Source organism: Rhodamnia argentea, chromosome 1 (genome assembly GCF_020921035.1).
Source record: "Rhodamnia argentea isolate NSW1041297 chromosome 1, ASM2092103v1, whole genome shotgun sequence".
NCBI lineage: Eukaryota > Viridiplantae > Streptophyta > Magnoliopsida > Myrtales > Myrtaceae > Rhodamnia > Rhodamnia argentea.
In genome coordinates this window covers 4,737,549-4,760,326 of record NC_063150.1, presented here as the reverse complement: position 1 = coordinate 4,760,326, position 22,778 = coordinate 4,737,549, and the positions used below count along the sequence as shown (strand labels likewise).

At 39.7% G+C, this 22,778-nt stretch overlaps 2 protein-coding genes across 6 annotated transcripts; both read right to left on the bottom strand.

Annotated features, from left to right (window-relative positions):
- Positions 1-11,544: 11,544 nt before the first annotated feature.
- Positions 11,545-13,597, bottom strand: LOC115757264 (dolichyl-diphosphooligosaccharide--protein glycosyltransferase subunit DAD1). The gene is made up of 5 exons (XM_030697434.2): positions 13,428-13,597; positions 13,301-13,348; positions 12,160-12,247; positions 12,029-12,072; positions 11,545-11,869 (listed from the first exon to the last, which is right to left on the bottom strand). Exons 1-5 carry the CDS (start codon positions 13,509-13,511, stop codon positions 11,786-11,788), a joined length of 348 nt encoding a protein of 115 aa, XP_030553294.1. The 5' UTR covers positions 13,512-13,597; the 3' UTR covers positions 11,545-11,785.
- Positions 13,598-14,397: 800 nt separating this feature from the next.
- On the bottom strand, positions 14,398-21,115 carry LOC115757262 (mediator of RNA polymerase II transcription subunit 19a-like). 5 transcript variants are annotated; one of them, XM_048282628.1, is made up of 9 exons: positions 20,879-21,115; positions 20,664-20,777; positions 19,609-19,681; positions 18,994-19,031; positions 17,984-18,273; positions 17,603-17,824; positions 17,180-17,234; positions 16,698-16,833; positions 14,398-14,792 (listed from the first exon to the last, which is right to left on the bottom strand). In XM_048282628.1, the coding sequence occupies exons 3-8, from the start codon at positions 19,611-19,613 to the stop codon at positions 16,814-16,816; spliced, it is 630 nt and encodes a 209-aa protein (XP_048138585.1). In that variant the 5' UTR covers positions 19,614-19,681; positions 20,664-20,777; positions 20,879-21,115; the 3' UTR covers positions 14,398-14,792; positions 16,698-16,813. The 5 variants fall into 5 exon arrangements, with proteins under 5 accessions (XP_048138585.1, XP_048138579.1, XP_030553291.2 ...); XM_048282622.1 differs by lacking the exon at positions 19,609-19,681 and having other exon boundaries at positions 17,175-17,234; positions 18,994-19,086; positions 20,879-21,113; XM_030697431.2 differs by lacking the exon at positions 19,609-19,681 and having other exon boundaries at positions 17,175-17,234; positions 20,879-21,112.
- Between the last annotated feature and the right edge of the window lie 1,663 nt (positions 21,116-22,778).

Genomic DNA, 22,778 nt, shown 5'->3' with positions numbered 1-22,778 from the left:
TTCTCCAAAGTTCTATTTTCACTGTATGAACATGTAAAAGGACGTTCACCGGGACGTTACCGTGCCGACGTGCCGTTCGCAAACCACCGTGAGAAATCGACATTCCAACGGGCAAGAACATCAATACACAGCCGATTTCAATATAACGGTAATATAATGCGCGACATTGTGGAATTTTTTGAAAAATGATAAACCCTTGTTTCTTTCTTTGTCGCGAAAAGGGGATGTGATTTTTGGTGTCTGATCGGTGCTTGAAGATGGGATACAAGTTGTTTTTAGATTTTGGTGGCCAAAGAGCTCTGAAACATGCTGCTTATAAGAAATGACTTTGATTGATGTCGAATAGCGCTTCTAGCTCGTTTTAATACCGGGAAAAAAGAATCTCGATTCTCATTTCATGGTTTAGGTCTTGTGTTCCAGAATCGGTGTCTCAAAGTCGACCCTTAAGGATGCAAATTCGGGCATCGACAACTCAAGTCCCATTTTTTTTTACCAAAAAAAAAAAGTCCCATTTTTGGGGACTCGAGCCTGGCCCTTTCGAGTCCTCGATGTAGGCATCCAACAATGAAAATTCGACCTAATGGGGGTGGAGGGACATGTGAAAAGGACTGATGCTGACTCTAACACTATGTTAGAATGTCAAAATTGAAAAGCTTAAACTGATAGACGAAAAATGGCCACTGCAGCAATCACCGTCGTGGTAATCACGAGCAAGAATTTTCCTAAAGTAAATGGATTTTTCCCCTCGTAATAACCATACATTAATGTCACTTCGAAATTGGAATATTGGGGGACACAAATTGCAGTGACCGTACTTCTTTTTCTCTTGTCACTAATGCATGGTCATTGTTTATTTCATGGATCGTGGATCCATTCCGCTTGTCGTATTCACAGGTCGTTTCAACAACATTATCATATGACGCACCACTTAGCTAGAAAAAGAAATCATTCAAAAATAAAAACTTAATCATAATGTCAATAATTCACGTACATACCTATACCTTTAATCATTCTATATTATGACATAATAAAATATTGCTCGGGTGGCGATATTATTATTATTATATGGTATTGGGGGGAGATTAACCAAGTGGGGATGTTCCGCTTGGATGGCATATGTGGAGATTCGTCGTGCCGAAGCGATAAACAAAACATTAGTAAATGTGCCGCGTACGATTAGACTAATGCGACGGCTCGTGTTCCGATGTTGCGACTCACCGGTCAAGTTTAATGTTGGCTAGTAAGGAAATGCGCGAGCCTAGGAAGAAATTGCAGCATTGAACCGCGTGCAATGCATGATGTTAGGAGCTTAGGGGTTTCGAATTAGCAAAGAAAATAACGCGTGTGTTGCTGTGAGGTTCGGTGTTGGAGGCATCGAGATGTTGGAGTGAGAAAAAAAAAAAAAAAAGTTTCAAAGCTCTGGGTTTGGCAGCGAAGTCGTGCCCTAATAATTGGCGGATTCGCATCGACCGACTGCAATCTGGTGTCGGTCTCTACTTAGGTTAGAATACCACAAATATCGAAATCACGCCTTGGTTTAACGATTCAAACTTTTTGAGCAATTAGCAGTGACCTCGAAGATCTTATCTCACTCCCAGAAAAGAAAATCTCCGAGTAGCTCTTGGAAAATGACCATGGCTTTCTGTATGAGATGTGATCTAGATTCAGATGTTTCAAAAAATTGGTTCAGATTTCAAAAAACCAAGGGACAAAGGACGATGTTAGCTTTGTGGTCTTTTAATAAAAACTGCTTTAGTAATTGGTCCGACGTGGACCCCACCCACTTTTTGACCTTTTTTTTGCATTTGGTGCTTTATTTACGAAGGAGGATCATATGATATGAGAGCTCAAATATTTAATGAGACCCATCTCTTTCTCCTATAGAGATGTGTATGCATGGATGTTGTGACATTCATAGCTTTTTGCTGCAGATCTACGCAAACAATCATTTTGATTTCCTCATCCATCATCCACTGAGAATCGATTATAGCATAATTGATTAACGAATTCATTCATCATTGACATCATTTGATTCTGGAAATGTACCAAAAACATCATAAGCATATTTCATTATTACTAATTCAATCGTAAACTTTTCAATTGAACCAATCTAATTCTACCATTTTTCTTTTGTGTCAATTGAGTTTATCCGATCGATTTTAATCGAAAATCGCTAATGTAAACATCCGCAGTCCTATGTGGTTCGATCGATAATGATGTGAACATTTTTAATTATTTCCCTTTTCATTTTGGCCGATGAGGGCTAGCAAGCCCTCGTCGCCCATCGGCGGAGATGGCTGGCGGCAAGGATCGCAGCCCTTACTTAGCACGCACCATATATGGGCAAGGGCCTTCACAGCTTCTCTTGCGCCCGACAAAGCTGTGGGCAAGATAGCTCTCGTCAACCCAAATGAAAGGGAAAAAAAAAAAGTAAGTAGCATGAAAAATTGATTAAAAGTTCATTTTTTAAAATGTCGGCGTTGATCGCTCCCCGTAGGATTGTCTCTGTCGACATTAGTAATTTCCAGTTAAAAATTGGTCGGATGGATTCAATTGACACAAATACAAAATGTTTAGGAGTAACTTGGTCAATTGAAAGGTTTAGAACTGAATTGACACAAATACAGTGAGTTTATGACTTTTTTTTATACCTTTCTCCATTTGATTATGGGAAGTCAATATCAGATAGTGAATTAGTATCGTACTTACAAAATTTGACATGTTCCGTTGGCATGAGAAGCAGTTAAGCGTGTCCAAATCGAGTTTAATAATGTCCTTGTCTTAAATGGGTGACTCCTTTATACCCAAGTAATTAATGTGGGGTTCGCAATTGGATCTTTCAACCGTTTACGACACATTTAAGCACATAATAAGAAACTTTTACACTTTCATGTAAGATATTTTGTCTTCAACATTTTCTGACGCATGCTGCTGCGCAATCCGTGTTATGAAGTACTTGTATTTTGAGTTAGATTTGAGCTCGACACAACATGATTAACTCGTGAAGACATGAATTGCTAAACCCTTATTTTGCGCAACGACGAATGTAGAAACTTATCTTAGCAGTTTGAAAGATTTCGATGCCCTTACTCGGGGGGTCGGGCCGAGGGAGATATATCTATAAAAAATTGCACCAATACTAGATCTATCAAATGAATAAGTCGGGTCGGACATTGGGTTGGGTCATAAATGATCCGATCCAAATGGACACATTTAACATGTTTACGAGCCGTTTATTGCAATGCAAACCTAGTGACTTATATCTGGCCGGACCGGATCCATATTCCTAAAACACTTATATATTTAATCAAATATAAGGAAAATCATACGCAAACGGAAGTGAGAGTGCGGATCAAGCGATCGCGAGATCGAGTGAGGAAGAGAGAAAATGAAGAGAGTATCATAGATGCGGGTTGAGTCTAAGTATGTTGTAAACACATTTATGGTTTATTTGACACTAATATTATGTTTAAATCCATTTTTAACTTGTTTACCGAATGTAACTAACTAATATAACAACCGAGCCTATTATATATGTGTTAAGAAATGAGTTTGTGACCCATTTGAACGGGTCTGCGGGACACCAAGCGATCTGGATTTATATATGATTATCCCCTTCTGCACATACATTATTGAGGGCCACTCAGCAGGATAACAATAAAAGCTTGAGAAAGTGCATAGAATTGCTAGGGAATCTGGCATGGAACTCAGATTCCATCTAAACAGAAGCAATTGATGCCCACATCCTCATCCATAAGCTAGAAAAACTACAGGGGGAGGCTATCCATTCAACATGAGATATAGCTTAAGACAAATAATGTAAACATGCAGAAGAAAAACCTTTGCTTGTGGGGGTGGCATTATATTACACCAAGAAAAGCAAAAAGCTCCTGCAAAAGTGAACAGAAATCTAATGGAATGCCATCGAGTATCTTCAGCCTTTTTTTTGTGTGTGTGTGCGCTTTGGAGTGGAATCTATGAGCACCACGCACCTTTCTCGATTACATTGAGTGGTGAAAATTCTTTGTTTTTTCCTCTTTCTAATCCCACCATGCCAGGGAAAAAGAAGAAGAAGATGCTTTTGGAATGGGGAGTAAACTTTGCTAGGATACCTACCAAAAGCAAGATAAAAAGGGGAAGGCAATGAACAAGAAAAGGAGAAAGGACAGAAGAGGAGGAAATTCATGCCCACCGATTTCTGTCGCGATGGCGTTTCATCTATAGGAGAGAACAATGTGAGGAACGACGAATCCGATGATGAAAAGGCACTTGCAATAGCCGAGGACGCTCGACTGATTTCATATAATTGTTGGGACTCGGTCTCCAAGTCCCATAAGAGGGAAAAGAGAGTGAGGGAAGGAGAGTCTCACATTGAAAAAATAAAAGTGGAGAGATGGATTTAAATATGGGAATCTCACAAATGGGTTTGGGTTGTAAGGGGCACTCTAAATTTGTGGAAGGGAGAGCACCTACATAAAACTGGGTTCGCCCCCAAGCGTCCCGCGGCCGACTCAGGCCGGGCCCGGGCATGTTCCTTTTTTTTTTTTTTTGGAACTCAGTCCATTAATTCCTATCGGTTTTATTTTTTCTTAACCGAACAAACACGATAAGTTGTGTCCGAACTGGCATGTTTCTTTCTAGAGATTTTTCCTTTGGACGAACATGTATGTTCGAAAAAAGCTGTTTGGTTCGCAATCCTTCATCAACAAATCTGTGCGATTTCGTGACCCTTCATTGTCACTCATTTTTTTAAAAAAAGTCTACAAACAGTCTTTGAAGGGATTGGTTCGTTTTATATATACTCGGCATTCTCTCTCGGTTTTTTTTTTAAAAAAATAAACAATCATTCGCATTCTTTTCGTTCCTTCTCATAGTTGTCATTTGTGTGATTAATTTGTGATGTTGCATTCAACAACATTGGGTACCGGTGGAGGGGACAAATTGTCTTAAGGACATAACGTGAATTTGTTGGGCTCGGATCATTCGTCTACATTTCAATTACTCATTTGCATTTGCTTTCAGGTTTGCCGATCAAGTTTATTTTTCACATACGAACACTTAGGCTCTTACAATCTTACGACAATTTTTTATAGTATGTTCGCATAGTTACCTTTGAATAAGTTATGTTTTTGTAATAGAAATGGCTTCAACATCGATAACGCTTATTGCTTCTATACCAACTCATGGAGAGAAGCCAGAAAAGTTCAATGGGACTTATTTAAAAAAATGGCAATAGAAAATGTTGTTCTATCTTACGACCTTGAATCTGGCAAGGTTCCTCACATAAGATGCTCCTAAGTTGGATGAATGAGAGGTAGACAAGGAAAAGTTGCTGCAGTAGATGCGCGGAAGCACCCTGACTTCCCGTGTTGCAACTACATCCTCAATGGTCTTGACAATTCCCTCTACAACGTGTATAGTCCGCCAAAAATGGCTAAGAAATTATGGGATAGTCTAAACAAGAAGTACAAAACAGAAGATGTTGGGTTGAAGAAATTCATCGTCGGCAAATTTCTGGATTTCAAGATGGTTGATTTCAAAACCGCCTTAAGTCAAGTTCAGGAAACTCAAGTGATCATGCATGACATTCATATAGATTGGGAATCATTCAAGTGGCTGCTTTCATTGAAAAGTTACCGCAGTCTTGAAAAGATTTCAAGAATTATCTCAAACACAAGAGAAATGAGTTATCTCTTGAAGATTTAATTATTCAATTGAGGATAGAGGAAGACAATAGGCATTCTACGAAGAAAGTTGGCGAAATGTGGAGGTCTCAAGGGCCAACGTCGTTGAAGAAGGTTTGAAAAACAACAAGAAGAGGAAAAAATATGGAGAGGGATCCACCCAAGGCTTGAAAAAGTTCATTGGCAGATGCTATAACTATGGAAAGTTTGGGGTCACGACCGACTCCAAGCGGACGCGTCGGGTGCGCCATCTTGAGTGGGCTAATGGGTCGTCATCGTCCAGTTGTTTGTGGATTTTAGACACGAGCCCCTCCCAAGACTCATTGCCCAAATCGCAATGCAGGAAAAACATGGTCAACCTTTTAGTGTGGTCTAGTGACATGTGAATACGTGTAGACGCCTCAAAGTCACCACCAATTATTTCTTGAAGGGTATAATTGGAAAACCTTATCGAATAGTTGGGAGCTTCTATTTGATTCTACGAGAACTAGAGAAGTGGGATCAGGGACTTAGTTACGCCAATTATTTTAATTGACACCCTTTCGGTACCTAAGTTGATTGAATTTTCTAATCTCGAAATTTCATGCAAATGAGTAGGGGTACGAGTCCTAAGTCTAGGAGTTCATGTAGATAGGAGTGACTCTCCTAGCAATCACAATCAATCAAAGTAAATCCGCAAATCAAGGAATCCATAATGTGTAGATAAGTCGCATCAAATCATCAAACACAATCAACATAACATATCTAATGAATCCCTAATGACTAGAGGAAGGGGCATTGAAGACCAGGAGGAATATCGAAATGATTCAGAGGCAATTCGCCCATGAGGGGGGCAAAATCGTAATTTTGAGGAAATCGGGGGACAATTTGCCGAAAACGGAAAAATGGTTATTTTTGAAAGAATCAAGAGCCCAAAGCGTCGAAAATAGGATTGGATAATTAATTGTGGCTATTTCCTATTTTTCGATTTTTTTTTAAATTTTTTAGAATTTTTGGAAACAATTTACCCTAAAGGGGTAAAATCATCATTTTCAGAAGGAGAACGAGATATGAAAATTCCAAACAAAAGGATTAGCTACCTAACTGACCCATCTCCTAATTCTAGTAATTTCACAGATCTTAGAAAATTTTAAGGAACGATTTATCCTTAAAGGGTAGAATAGTCATTTCAGAAATATCGGAAAAAGAAATCTCAAAAATAGGATTGGCCATTTGACTATGGCAATTCCTCAATTTTTGAGAATTCATGGGATTTTTTTGGAATTTTTCTCAAAATTTTCCTTTTTCCTTTTGAATTTTTAAAATTATTTTTTTTTAAAATTCTTTTCTCTTTTTTTTTTGTTATTTAACAAAAATAATTCTTCAAACTAGGCCGACCCACCGCGCCCCAGCTAGGCCCTCCCAAACCAAAAGACACGTATTGTATTTTATTTTTTAATTTTTGAAAAATCTTTTCTAATTAACAGAATATTCGAAAAATCTATTCATTGATCGGACGGCTAGACTGCTTCCACGTGGTCACTTGTAGGCCGTCCGATCAATTAACACATCTGAAATTGCTCTAGCGACATCGCTGACGTGGGATGTCACGTGGTGCCACATCGGCACCAGGTCGGCGTTGACCCGATCAACTCTGGCCAGAGAAGAAGATTGGCATTGGCGTTCCATCGTCGGCAAGCTAAGTCGATTTACAGTTAGTCCAAATGAAAACCATTGGAGAGCTATGAAACATATTTTGGGCTATTTGAAGCATACTCAAAACTATGATTTGCATTACCCAGAGTATTCAACGGTCCTTGAAGGATACTGTGATGCAAATTGGATAATCAACACAAAAGACATAAAATCCATAAGTGGGTATGTGTTTACACTTGATAGGGGAGTCGTATCTTGGAAATCATTCAAACAAACTTGTATTGCGATGCTTACTATGGAAGCATAATTTATTGCTTTGGATAAAGCCGGTGAAGAAGCAGTGTGGTTTTGAAATTTCTTAGAAGACCTAATTGTGTGTATTCATTGTGATAGTCAAGCAACAATAGGCGGGAAAAGTACACTAGAAGTGTCATAACTTTTGTACGGCGTTCACTTGAATGTCATAACTTTCAAAACGTTTACTTAAGTGCCATAACTTTCAAAAATCGTTCACTTGAGTGTCATGCTGACGTGGATGCTGAAAAAGCTAACATGGCACGCCGGAAAGCTGACGTGGCTCGTTGGAAAAATGATGTGGCACGCCGGAAAACTGACACGACAGGCCGAAAAAGTTGCTGTAGCACTCAAGTGAACGATTTTATTCAGCCGTGGCACTCAAGTGAACGATTTTTGAAAGTTATGACACTTAAGTGAACGTTTTGAAAGTTATGATACTTAAATAAACGTCATACACAAGTTATGACACTCATGGTGCACTTATCCCAATAGTAGGTAGAACAAGGAATATCATGTATAATGGTAAATCTCGACATACACGTCGAAGATACGATACTGTAAAACAACTACTCTCTAGTGGAATTATCACAATTAACAAAAGGCTTAACTAGAGAGATGGTTGTGAAAACATCAAGGGGAATAGGTTTAAGGCCCATAAAATAAGTTATCATAGCGGAAACCCTACATAGTTGATTGGAGATTTCAAGATCTAAGTTCCAAAGGACAACCAAGTTATGAAGGCGATGTAGAGTACCGTTAACTCTTACTCATTCCCGTATGGAGATAGTACTGACATGTGGAGGTTAAGCGTAAACTTTTAATGATTCTAAATCGGGTATGTGATATACCGCACATTCAGAAATCACCTATGTAAGTGTAAAGTGAGGGCCGCTTCTGTAAGAATTGGAAAGACCGAATTCTCTAAAGCACTTATGAAACCAAGCAGTGTTCATGGCCAAAACGAACACAACAATAAGAACCAACTTTGTTTGAGAGATAATTGTGTGATTCCTATTGTCTATGCCTACACCAAAAGTTGACGGTTCAAGGACATCAAGTTTACTAATTGACTGAGTAAGTCCGATAGGTCTTACTAAGGAAAGTTCAAAGTATCAGACTACTTATCTCAATGCGATAGTCTCTAATTGAATAATCACACACTGCATCTCATGCATTCACGAAGAGTCATGATAACTAAACTTCTCATTCAAGTGGGGGATTGTTGGGACTTTATTTCCAAGTCCCATAAGAGGTGAATGAGAATGAGGGAAGGAGAGTCCCACATTGGAAAAATAGAAGTGGAGAGATGGGTTTAAATATGAGAATCTCACAAATGGGTTTAGGCCCCAAGGAGCACCCCACTTTTGTGGAAGGGAGAGGACTTACACAAAGTTGGGTCGGCCCACACGCGCACACGCCGCAGCCGCTTGGCTCGGATCGAGCCCGGGCCCGTTCCTATTTTTTTTTTTTTGGAACTCAATCCATTTGTTCCCATCGGTTTAATTTTTTCCTAACCGAACGTACACGATAAGTTGTATCCAAACATGCATGTTTCTTTGTGGAGATTTTTTCTTTGGACGAACATGTCTATTCGAAAAGAGCCGTTTGGTTTGTTATCCTTCATCAACAAATCGTTTTTTTTTCTTTTTTTTTTTTTTTTTTTTTTTTCTTTTTTTTTTTTTTAAATCGACAAACGGTCTTTGAAGGGATTGGTTTGTTTTATATATGCTTGGCATTCTCTCTCAGTTTAAAAAAAAACAAGCATTCCCATTCTTTCCGCTCCTTCTCATTGTTGTCATTTGTGCGATTAATCTGTGAAGTTGCGTTCGAAGGTTTCCTTTGAAAAAATACCACTTCATAGGAAGGGTAACCCATTCTATCCTGGAAGGCAATTGTTCAACAACTTTGGGTACCGGTAGAAGGGACAAATTGTCTTAAGAACACAACATGAATTCGTTGGGCTCGGATCATTTGTCTACATTCGAATTACTCATTTGCATTTGCCTTCAGGTTTGGTGATCAACTTTGTTTTTCACATACGAACACTTAGGCTCTTACAATAAGTACTTTGAGTGCTGGTGATATAGACTTGTTCGGTTGAAATTTTGACGCGTTCGATGAAGCCATTATAGTTTCCAAACTGTTGGGGGGTTTTAGTATTCGGTTACAAATACAAGTTTTGTGCGATTCCTGCTCTACGATAGATTATCATTAATCCTAATGTAGATATCGAAGTAAATACTGAAAGCTTTTTCCTTGAGCAATTTGATGTCGCCTTACCTATTCTCCGTGACAACACGTTCATCCCATGTTTTTTCCTCCGCTCGAGTTGGATTGCAAGTTCACATATCTTTTCCTAGACATGATTGATTTAATCTAGTAGAATTGAATTGCAAGAGAAACTTACCTGTCGACGGAGGCACATGGCCCTCTCGTATACGCATGCCGTTATGCATCCTAATCGGTTCACATACAAGATTCGACCTAGGCCACAAAATCGCTCCATGTACTGCATCCTCGTACCCCAAAAGACTTGCGACTTTCTATTCAGGTGGATCAACCAATGGTCAATTGAACCGAGTACCCCTAAAGAATGAGTATACGTACATGGACTACTAATGATTTAAGACTTAAAGAAACCATCATGCTTCAAAGACATGATGGGGATGGGGAATGATTTCCCAGGTGGTACTGATTGTCTTGTTTACTTGGGAAATTGAGGGCGTGACAATCAATACTACCCATATCATGTCCCCTTCGCCAAACCCATCTTCACATGGGACCAACAAGGACTCTCGTTTGGCTTCCTTGTCATTGCATGCTTCCAGCGGAGTACAGATTATTTCTTTTAATTGAATAGAAGGTATCAATTGAAGCGAAACAATGTAGAAAGAATCCAATAAGAGAAATAATGTCGCAGGTTTCTCAAGTGGTGAGCTTCTAGGAACTCACTGTACCAACATATATACTACCTAACTTCGGTCCTGGCCGAAGGCCCCATTTAGGTTTAGAGGAAACCCGTGCCCACAAAGGTTCGTGGATGAGGAACGAACGATCTATCACGTGTGCGAATTAACGCAAAGTACCCTCCCAGCGAGGTTAAGAGAAGCATGGGCATGAAAAGCCGGAACTAACGAGTCCTGATAGATAGACAGGATCAATCCTCAACTACAGCATCAATGGCAGGGCTAGCAAAGAAACATTTGAAAACAAAGAAAGCGAAAGCCAAGTTTATCATATCCAATGTCCAGCCATACTAACGGAATTAATTAGAGCATTGCGATGATCCTAATGTCAACAATTCCAGGACAAGCTAGAGGTAGTTACATTATTATATCTAGCATTATCTTTAACCAACAAGTAAGGACAAATTCTTTAGGAGTATGATTAGATACTTACCTGACATTACATATACAATATGCATTCCCCTCACCACTGTTAAGCGTCCCCAACCTAAAGGAAGATTTACCCTTCTTTATCCAAATCTTCAATATTAGTTGCCTTCAATATTAGTTGCCAAAGGGAGAGAGTTCGCACTTGTGGTGAATTTCAGTCTATTTCGTTAATAATTCTAAAAGCCAAAATCATTCCAAAGAGTACTGAATAAAAAATGACAAACTCTGCCCAAGTCCCGTGCCACTGGGCCTGTATATAATCCAGAAAGACGCGATCCTTCAATCATAACGGCACTGGGAAGCAGTGAAGTCCATCAAAATTTGCTTCGCCACTGGAGTTACAGAGAACCAGGGGTGTCAAGAACACCCACATGACCAGCTAAACCGAAACCGACCCAGCTAAACCGAAACCGACCCAGCTAACCTAAACAGAAAAGTTTGGATTAATTGTGAAATCCGATCTGTTGACATCCCTGACTGACATCACCACGATACAAAAGTAAGATAATCGAATAAAGCAAGCTACGGAGTTCTTGGCAGAAGAAAAATCATACTTTTTGTGTGTACTTCATAAACACGAACATAAAATTTCGGCTCTTCAGTCACTCCACAAATCCTCAAGTTCAATGAGTCTGTCATTCAGATATCACTAGCATTGTTGTACCCAACAGTCCCGTAAAGCGCAATGAATCAACAACTAATTATTCAACTACTAGTTAATCACTCCACAAAAGCCTCTCCATATGTAGGTCCTGCAAAACCCCTGGCTCCGACTTAACCAAGGAAATTCATAATCACCAAGTGAAGCACCAAATTGCAGAGAACAAAATCCGCAAAAGCACGCTCAGGTGGTAAATCCTGCATGTCATGAGATACATAACATTAATCAGGTTAGAACCAATTGTTAAGCTACTGCTGTGTTTAGGTAGAGTATTGCCCCCCAAAGTTAGCAACAGTGAGGTGGTGGTCTCCCTCTTCACAAATAATGAAAAACAAGTGGTACAGATGGAAGGTTACCTTGAATTCCTTGTTCTCCTTGTTCACTTGGATACGGAGACAAACTGCAGCCAATGAACCAGTGCAATTCAGATGCAAATAAAAAAGTTTACAATTGACATCATCAATATTAGTTAGTCTATCCCACTCACCAGCCAGGACAGCTGTCCCAATACAAGAAAGGAACCCAGACAGGAACGAATTGAAAGGAAAAGAGCCAACCAGAGCCATATAAACAACCTGTTCACGAGAAGACTTGCTATCAGCAAATTTTCAAAGAGAGGACTTTGAGTTGTGCAAGTCAAAACTCTAGAGATTGTGATTCTATCTATAAAAAAACGAACACTAAAACTTGCAAGCCAGGCAGATTTTTGGTAGTGAGACAGATATTGAACAGGTTTCTTCACAAAAGCAAAATACAACAAGCACCCACTAAAATATCTCAAGATTTAACTCACTCCACCAATTTTGTACTTAATCCAAATCAATGGTGAGACAGAATCAATAGAAAACAAAGAAGCAAGGTAGCAAAGAGTTAGACCCACGGCCCACTTGATATCAATGCCCTAGCTGCAGGCAACAGAAATGCATGATAGTTCACTTTTACGTTGATGCTTGTCTGTAGAATTTCCTCCTTTTCATCACCAAAGCTACCCCTGATTCTTCTCACTCAATGTCCTGAGCTAAAGATAAGAATGGAGGTTCCCTCCATTGCCTCCATGCCCAATGGAGTTTCAAGATCACAACCAAAAAGGAAAAAGGAGAAAAACCGGTTCCCAATTCCCAATGTATTTACACAAGTGAAATCAATTCTATTCTCCTTTCAACAATTGCATTTGCTTTGCACCAGACATTCATCTGTTTCTCTCTTGACACTTAAAGCTTATCTGCCTCAGAATATATACTACTAAAACAGATAATCAACCGAAACCAAGTCTTATTATAGAGTGCCCATATCACCCAGTTAAGCATAGCTTCAAAACATTAATCACACATATCACGAGAAAAACATTTCTTTTCGAAACTGCAAAACTAGACAAACTCGAAATCAAGGCATCCTCTCTCATCACTTTCCTACAACAAGCAAACGAACCCCGATCTCCATCACAACCGAAAGCTACAGCAAGTGGTTCCTCACAAAAGAAATCAGAATCGGACGCACTTCTTCCGACCCCGAATTCAACAAACCAAGTCTCCCTTTTCCTTCGCTACTAGGAGAGTAAACAACTTCTATTAGCGCCAGACGTTGAGTCGAATTGATCGTGTCATGTACATATCTTAAGCGGGCCGTACCTGAATCAGGGCTGTGAAGACGGCGAAGGCCACATATAGATCGATGATCTGGAGCGCAAAGAGCAAACGCAGTCACGTCAGCGATTCCTCTTCACAGAGAGAGAGAGAGAGAGATGGATTGACCGACCTTGAGGTTCTTTGGAGTAGCCGCGTAAGCAGAGCGGAGGGAGTGGAAAAGAGCTTGAGCGTCGTCGCCCGTCGATCTCGCCATTCTCCTACAAACGCACTTCAACCCTCGTCTTCGTCTTCCTCCTCAACCTCGCCCTCGGTGAAGTGCAGGTTTTGCTGCGAAATTACCTATCGAGTGCAACTGTAGACGACGGTTGACCTGACCGTGGGCTTTAGGCCCACTTTCAGGTCCATACGGCCCGAATCACAATCTGGACGGGCCTGGACAATGATAGAAGCCTATAGGCCCGAAGCTGATCCTTTTAATGCGACAGCTCATGCGAAAAGGTCTTCACGGTCCACTTCTCCAAAAACGACGTCGGACAGCCGCATCTTGTATTGGAATCGGGCCTGTCCATGAACCCGGCTTGTCCTTGTACGTTAGCGAGCGTTTAGCGAACGCAAACCGATCGACTCCCTATACGAATATTGACATACAAATTCGTCGAAAGATCTATAAATTTTCTAAATTTATAATATTGACATTATCCCGCCAAATTGTACATAGATTTGTACGTTCTTTAACAAATACAATCAAGTAAATTGGAGTGTAGGAATATAACGCTTAGCATTAGGCAAAACTTCCGGTGTTCACTCAAACGATAATACGTATTTGAATAAACACAGTACGGACACAACCTTTTATCTAACCCAAGTCGATTTTGCGACATTCTACAGCCACTTTTTTTCTCTTTTTCTTTTGGGTCAAAACAAACTTATTTTATTTATATCATAAGCCTGATGGATTAACAAATCCCGAGCGCCTCTACAAAATAAGGCCCAAAGGCTCGGGAGTGAGGAGAGCAACCGATTCTATGGAAGAGTCTGGTTTCGGTGATCTGCAACTGAGTTTGCAACTTCTTGGGCAAAATTCCATTCTCACGGATGACAAGAACCACTTGAACGAGCACAATTTTAAACACCAGGCATCACACACAAAGCTTTCCACTAATACTCGTACAAAAATGATCAGATCATTTGAAGACATGCCACCATCAACCTCACATTTACAAGTTGCCAACAATTGACGAGAAGAGAGTCATGTACATCAACATAAGGGGAAAGATAACAGCATTCACACATACCCTATCCCCCAAATCCTATTCATCAGTCCAAAAGCTGATGATCCACTGAGACTATTCACAACACTAAGCATCTCCTAAACAGATAATTGAATGTAGACAAATTTGAGTTTTTGGCATCGAATTAGCCACAAAGAGTGAGGAGAACACGAGATCTACAAAGCCCTCCTTTAAAAACAGAGTTCGTTTTCCCGCGATCGCTATCATCTGCAGGTTATACTCCTACCCCATTGACATTTGATCTGCACAAGGAGGCCAAGAGCTGAATTTTTATCTTCTGCACAGGAAGAGCTCAAAACAACAACGAAGTTTTGCCAACAGTTGAAATTCAGGATAACCGCTACCTACATTTTGAAAGCTACATGTCCCTTCACGGATATAAGCAACTAAATTACTCGCATAAATGCAGGATGCACAAACAGCTCAAGTGCTAAGGTAAATAAAAATACAGCAAGCAAATTCTACCACGTCTTCAAGAACAGCAATCAGATCAGTTCTGTAAGAGGAGAAGCTAATGCAGGCCCAAAGGCAAAGATAGACTTAAGATGGTATTTCATGGGCTGCCAAATGGAACAAGCATCCTTGAGCAACATACCCCTAATATGAAAACACATGCAATCAATTTTCATAGCTGGAGTTATCCTGCAGAAGAAATCCAACTACTAAATCCAAAAACTTTGCTGTCGGACATCTATCAATCAACTCTCCATCTGCATTGTTAACAACCAAGCCAACTGCAAAAGAGCGTTCAACCAAAAAAAAAAAAAAAATACTGCAAAAGGGCATACAAGGATGGATCCAAGAGGGGCCCCATAGGGGCCATGCCTCCCAATAATTGTGAAAAGCCTTCTACTCATACATAGTTTTGTGTAACTGGTGGTTCGACTATGTGAAACATTGGGCTCATGGCCCCCCCAGCCCACTTCAATTAAAAGCTCCATATCTGCCGTGGTCCACCTCCTTTTTCCCACCAAGCTCTCTTTGTCTCTCTCTCTCTCTCTCTACCAGATCCTTCCAAGACTATTGTCAACACAATTTTAGAAAACAAATCTAAAATTTTTCATAGTCGTTCCGTTGCTTTCTTTACTTGGTAAGTCATTCCCACTAGATGCTTATGTAATGTAACGAGCTAAATTAAAAATCAAATGAAGAGTCGTATTCATGAATAAAATGTACATTTTGTTCATAACCTTCTCTTCATATTCATGAATCAAATGAAGAGTCGTATTCATGAATAAAATGTACATTTTGTTCATAACCTTCTCTTCGTGGTCATATAACTAGAATGATTATAAAATAAAAAGCCAAGTAACGAAGAAAAAACTTAAAATAACTAAAAAAGAGAGAGAAATATGAAGATTTGATATAATTCAGACAAATTAATGCAGATTTTGTAAATCTGAAAAGCATTTCAAGTTTCAAAAAATGAAAGATTTGAGGAACTACTTTTTGATCATCTCGTTAGATATTAAAATTGAAAATTTCAATTAAATTTTATCCATTATTGGAAAATAAAAGTTCATCTCGACAATTTGTATGGGCTTTCATGAAATTCTTTAGGAAAAATTTGAGGTCGAAATCCTCCTTTGAGCTTGCATTATATGTAATTATAGATTCTTCTTTGTAGAGTATTCCTAACAACTGGAATGGCAATCAGATAAAAGTACCACGATGATTTTTAATTCAATGATTTATCATGTCCAAATTGAGCATTTGAATACAAATGCAGTAATTTTAAAAAAGGCATAATTTCCACTTCTTATTTTCTTTTAAGTATTTTACGTAAGTCTTAAAACATATGACATCTATTTTTCCTGTGTTCCCCCAATTCCCGGCCCCAACCTCCCCCTCTCTCTTCCCAACATCCAAGCTACATCAGCATGTAGTGGCTACTCACAGCTTCTCATAACTGATTATCCCAATTGCCACGGTTTAAGAAAATCAGGCAATATTTCATCAAACCATGAGGCAGTCCTTTCATATATTAAGTCCCTTTTGAACCAAATATTCCTCTAAATTATAATCTAGAATAGAATACTTAATGTGAAATAGGCCACAGAAAATACTATTTTGTCCAATCAGTCAAAACCGAAATTTAAAGCACATCAAAGCAATGTCGAGTTATAAGGCACTTTATCTATGCATACCTCCAGTAATTTGATAGGACAAAATCCCTCCCAAGCTGCTGTTAACATCTAAAGACTAATACTTGAGCAACAGCATGCCACATTCTCAGCCAGCTACCTTTATCACACCAACCTCATCAAGTTTTGAACTCTTGTGCTGCAAATATCAGCGAAAGGATGGCTCATTCAAAAGCGCAAAGAAAAAACTATCCATAATAATGGCTTTCCAATATCAGCCTTGCATTAAAGAATGAAACATAGTTAACAGATCTCCATAAGATGTAAATGAAGTAATTCTATGACACCAGTGCGAATTGTTAACTTCCCACTTCAGTCACTTCCTTGGATATACTACTCATTTTCTTCCCCTCACGCAATCACTTAACTGCACACGAGCTTAGCATGTGCTGGAATACTAGTAATACATCAAAGAAAGGATGACAAGATAAAGCAACCATCCTGAAGCCCAAGCAAAATGTGTTGAGCATTTGTAATTACCTTACTTTTCTTACGCTTCTGGATGTCATTAAGATTTTCATCTTCGTCATGCTTCCTTTTCTGTCATGAAGCAATGATAGGTCAGATGCAATTAAGTACAAATGGTAGCATGTTATTCTATTATGATTGTAAATCAGTATAATGCACCATTCCAAGTCTTATAAATCATCTCCTGGGTCGCCCAAAAGTTTATTAAGAAACAAATTATAACTTATAATCAAGTAGTTTTCAGTACATACCTCACTTCAATCTTATAGTAGACTAGGATCATAATCCACAAAGATCCAAAAATGCAAGGTAAGAAAAGAATGAATCCAAGACTTCAGTTGAATGCCTTTTCAAATACTATTTAACCTCATGCATGGCCGGGATATGCAGTATATTTAGCTGTCAGCCCTTTACTTACTTTGAGTAAGTCAGATTCTCACCTTCTCACTCTGCTTCTTTGAAGGATCAACTCCAGAATCATGCTGTCCACTCCCATCCTTTTTCTTTTCCTTATCTTTACTTCGATCTCTATGACGGCGTTTGTGCTTCTTATGTTCTCTATCCTTCTCCTTATCTCTGTCTTTGTGCTTCTTATGCTTTCTATCTTTGTCTTTTGATTCACCCTTTGATTTTCCTGCAATTGTCGGTATGCCTTTTTCCTCCTTGAAAGGAACAAAAGGTGAATCAGCATTCTGGCCAAAACATTGTTAAACGACAGTGCTTTAGGCACCATAAGGTTCAAGGAACTAAGGTTACATAATCGGAGAAGAATTTGTTTCGTGCAATTGAAGAAAAAGAAGTTTGCTCATCATAATACGTACTGGAGGAAGCTCAACAGGTGCAGTTTCCTTAAGTTGAAAAACATCTCTGAGAATCTCAAGGTCGAAAGGCTGTATGTGCACATTAGATCCCTGAGAATAAGATGTATTCTGAATAAGTTGGTCCAGTTGCATCCCCTCTCCTTTTCTAATTGTCTTATCACCCACAACATTGTGAAGGTAGGGGGTATCAGATATTGACAATGGTAGTGTCCGCTTGCAGAAATACTCATAGTGGGGCAACAACTTGAAGTGACTGATAAGATCTACAGCACCGGTGAGTTCCCTAAGCCCTGAAGGTCAAACAATTTACTATGCTATTAGTAAATAACCCAAAAGAGAAGACCAAAAGAAGATAGGATCAACTTGGAAACAAACCGAAATATGGAGACCACCAGAGAAAGATGACAAAGAGAAGAACAAATAAATGCAACACCCTAGATTTAGGTTGTAGGAAGTAAGCTTGCCACGACAAGAAAAGAGACATTAAACAAACAATTCAGAATTCTATAGCGAAGAGAAGAGTTTCAAAACCAACACATGTCCAATTCTTCATGGCCCCTCCCACCACATTTAGAGTCAAAGCCACGAGGTGCAGATAATTCAATATGCCAATGATGGGCTATTAAACTTTCCTCAGAGACATAAGTCACCCGGACAAGTAACTTTGAAAGGTCGAAAGCAACAAAAGCAAAAGGTAGACCATCGTAGACTTCCAATCCCTAAAGACTTGTTCCGTATGGAATGATCTGTGGTTCCTCGAGTGCCAGTTCCTCCCTCAACTCACTAGCTATATGAACCTAATTGTTGTGCCACATCTATTGATATATAATAATCATATGGTCATTCACATCTTCTCCATGCCATGACGGGCACTTGAGACGCTCTGAAAGAAATAAATATTAAGAGCATTGCTGGTCTTCAAGTATTTGCTCTACAATGACCACATAGAGAGGTGAAAAAAGGTTGCTACCAGGAGGGAAAGAGAAAAGAGATAAGTGATAACTTATTACCACTTCCAAACTTCTTGCCTTCAGGATCCATGATTGATCTGAAACAGAGTGATAAAGCATTAACAGCGCATTTTGGGAAATGAATGAAGAAACCTAAGGATTGCAAGCATATAAAAAGGAGATCGACAAAACTAAACAGATATTAAGCTAGGAAAAGAGATCCAGCAGAATAATCCAACCCCAGAAGACCCATTTTTCTCTATTTACTTCTCTCCTAAGGCTTCTTTCAATTTTTTAGTGACAGTTTTCTGGTCAAATATTACATTCAAAAGGAGAGAGAAGAGGAAAAGGAAGGGGTGGGGGTGGGGGGGGGGAGTTTGGAAACTTCATAAACTCTGTCAAACTCTGGAAAGGAAAAACTACAATTATCTTGTAGATTCATATTTGTCTAAACTAGAATACCAGGAAACCTACCTGGAATACAAATAGGACTAAAACAGAACTACCAGTAAGATGAACTTATTGAATAAGAAACTAACCAGATTACAAAGAAAAGACAAATCTTAATCCGGTTAGATTTCTCAATATAGTCTAATCCACCAAACTTTGGAAAGAGAATCAAATTCTTGAGCAACATCAGCACATTTGATCTTGTGGGCAGCATCTATGACTTACTCCATGAAATATCTTTAGATAACTGGTAATAGTTTGCTTCCCTTTAGATACATCCTCACACAATTATCTAAAGCCTCATCTATATGAAGTTACAAAGTTATTTAATAACAATGCAATATCTAATTGTAAGACTGCTTTCCCAAGTACATCTAAGAGATTTTTGAAGCGTTTGGGGACAGATATAAACCATTTCGGCCATTAAAAAGTAAGAACCCTAATAGCAATGCCAGTTGCAGAGCTCGCAAAATGATTCTGTCAAACAATAAATTTCTGATAATGTCGACTTTAAAATAAATTAATTTCTGATAATATCAACACTAAAAGCTAGTCATTACAGTGAGAAGTCGAACAAACTCCAAATGCAAGCAAAGCTTCTCATATGACCTATACAGAAGTTTATTTTACATAGCAATCCTCCAGTTTTCCACAAGTGACATCCACAATGGCTCTCACCTCCATCCCATGGATAGTGGTCTTATAACGTGGTCACACCTTCAAAGCATATCATCAATTCCAGTTTAGCTGAAGCGCCGTCCTTTTATAAGGAGGTTATGCTTTATTAACACCTAGCAGAACAATAGGTCTCACTTTTGAAATATACAGTGTAGGTAATTGAAACAGGGGTTACTTATAGTCCTTAATGGCCATACTCAGTCGACATAGGTCCAACAAAGGCCCCACCTCCAAGGACTGCTAACAATTTACTCTTTAGTTTTGTGCTTGGAGGCATATATATCACTCGGAAGGTACCCCTTCGTGCAAAATGTCCAGAGAACTCCCCGCTCAAAATTATGACTTGATCCAACAGAGACCAAGAACTTATCGATGTATACAGAGATTCCCATATAGCAACATTCAACTTTATATTCACGTATCACAAAAAAGACAACAACACTTAAGGCAAGCGTCACCATCTAGTGCATCACAAATCAACGAAGCAACTGACCCATCACCCACCCACCAAGAAACTGCAAGTAAATCAAAAGGCACATCAAGAAGATACGTATAATCCAAGAAGAAGCGCCAACAATCTCAGGTCAGCTAGGAAAGCAAACCTTTGGCATGGATCCTGGACGCCCGACCTTGCACTTCGTCCAGTCGCTCTTCTAAACCTCAACACGCAGTCACAATTCCCAGACCCGTTGAATGGATACGACAAACTCCCCAATCTGTACTCGTGTATAGTCGGATTACATAAGCATCCCGCCAAATGCGGCTTCGAAAAGTTTCGATCATCAGCTGAATGAGATAGAGAAGAAGAACAACTCACGGGGTTGCTTGGAGCTTTAATTCTACGACGCCGGACGAATTCAGAGCGTTCCACGCGAATTCACGAAAATCCAATGAGTACGAGAAGGAATTGAAGCAGATTGTCGAAGCGAATCGAAATCGAAGTTAGAATCTCCCGCTTGAATATTTTTTTCGGATTTAGGGTTTCGTTGGGGTCGCTTTTGGGGGGTTTTCAACGAGCGAGTGGTTATTTCTGTTGGATATGTGCCCTCGCGATCGATGAGTTTCGTTATGCGAGTCATGTGTCTCTATGAAATGACGAAAACGCCCTTCCCAGTGGGTATAAACCTTTGGGTTTCTGTTGTCCTTTTATGTCATGTCATTTTTTTGGTATTATCTTTTGTCACTGATTTGACTCCAACTTTAGAAAGTCCAATGTATTCAAAGCTTCTAGATTGCAGTCGACGACGTCGAATTGGGAAAATTTAGATATGGAGTGGGTCTTGTGGTCATATTGGTGTGATCGATTCCGGATCCAAAATTTGGAATCCAACTTGTTAACTTTTTGGAATCGGAAATCGACCTTACGCATCATCGTAAAATCGGTCGAGCTCCTTTTTGTTGTTTCATTTTACTTTTCTATGATATGCATGTGCCAAACCTGTCAAATATATCTAGGGGTGTGCATGGTCCGGCCGGTCCGGTCCGGTCCCGACATGGAACCGAGGACCGGACCGTAGTCCCGGTCCCCATATTTTCGGGACCAAGGATCGGACCGGGATCGGCGGTCTCGGTCCGGGCCTGGCCCCGTCTGGTTTCGGTCCTGGCCCAGTAAGACCGCTAACTAATGAAAATCTAGTCAACTTAATAAACTATGCCATGGTAAAAACATAGCGACTCGCTATGACTTTTATGATCGACGAACTTGACCAAAATGTTCGAATTCAATACCAAATCCAGCCATTACATGATAAAAACATCACCAACCGCACTCAAAAAAGTCTGCAGAGAGAAAATATGACCAAAAACAAAATGGAAAATAAGACTAAAAAGAGAGTTTTGAGGAGGAGAGTGCGGCCGTGCAAGGTTGGGAAAAAAATGGGCAAAGGACTTTTATTATTCTGTTTTGTTTTCAATTTTTTTTTGCAATTGTATATATTTATATATAAATAATTATATATTATTGGCGGTACGGTTCGGGCCGAGCCGGTCCGGTCTTGTCTCAATATAAGAAACCCGAGGACCGAACTGCTTAGTCACCGGTCCCATTTATTGGGACAGGGGACCGGACCATCCACCTCAAAGACCGGACCAACCTGGCGGTCCGGCCCGGTCCGGTCCAGGTTTACACACCCCTAAATATATCTAATTTTATGAATGTTTTTTTTTTTGTTTAAAGAAGGAACAAAAGAATTTATCCCCTCGTAATTAGTTTTTGTTTCAAATTCTATCCTTTTAGATTTCTTGAATAAAATTGGCCGGTTAAGGATATAAAATTGGGAATCTAACCAATTAAGGTCGGTTCCCAGTTTTTGGAACCGAGAACCGGACCAATTTCTCTGTGAACCGACATGGTGGAGCAGATTCGGGCCGGCAACCGGGTTGTACCGGCCTGATTTCGAACCCCAAAGATCATAGAGGCTAGAAAAATGGACTCGTCCGAAAAAAACCAGACATTTATTGAGTTGGCGCCCACCATGTGACGGATCGGGCCGCCCAGAAACGGATCCACTCATTCTGACGGGTCGGCCCGAGCCCATTCACGAGGCCCTGCGTATGTTGGACTGTAACTGCTAAAAGTAGACGTCCCCAGACTCTCCTAGTCCACGACAGGGTAAAGGCTAAAGTGGACATTTCGCTTTGAACGCCGCGTGTCGCTCCACCACTGGTAGCTCCCGGCTCGGGATTTTGTCCGTTACCGTCGATCACAAACGAATTGA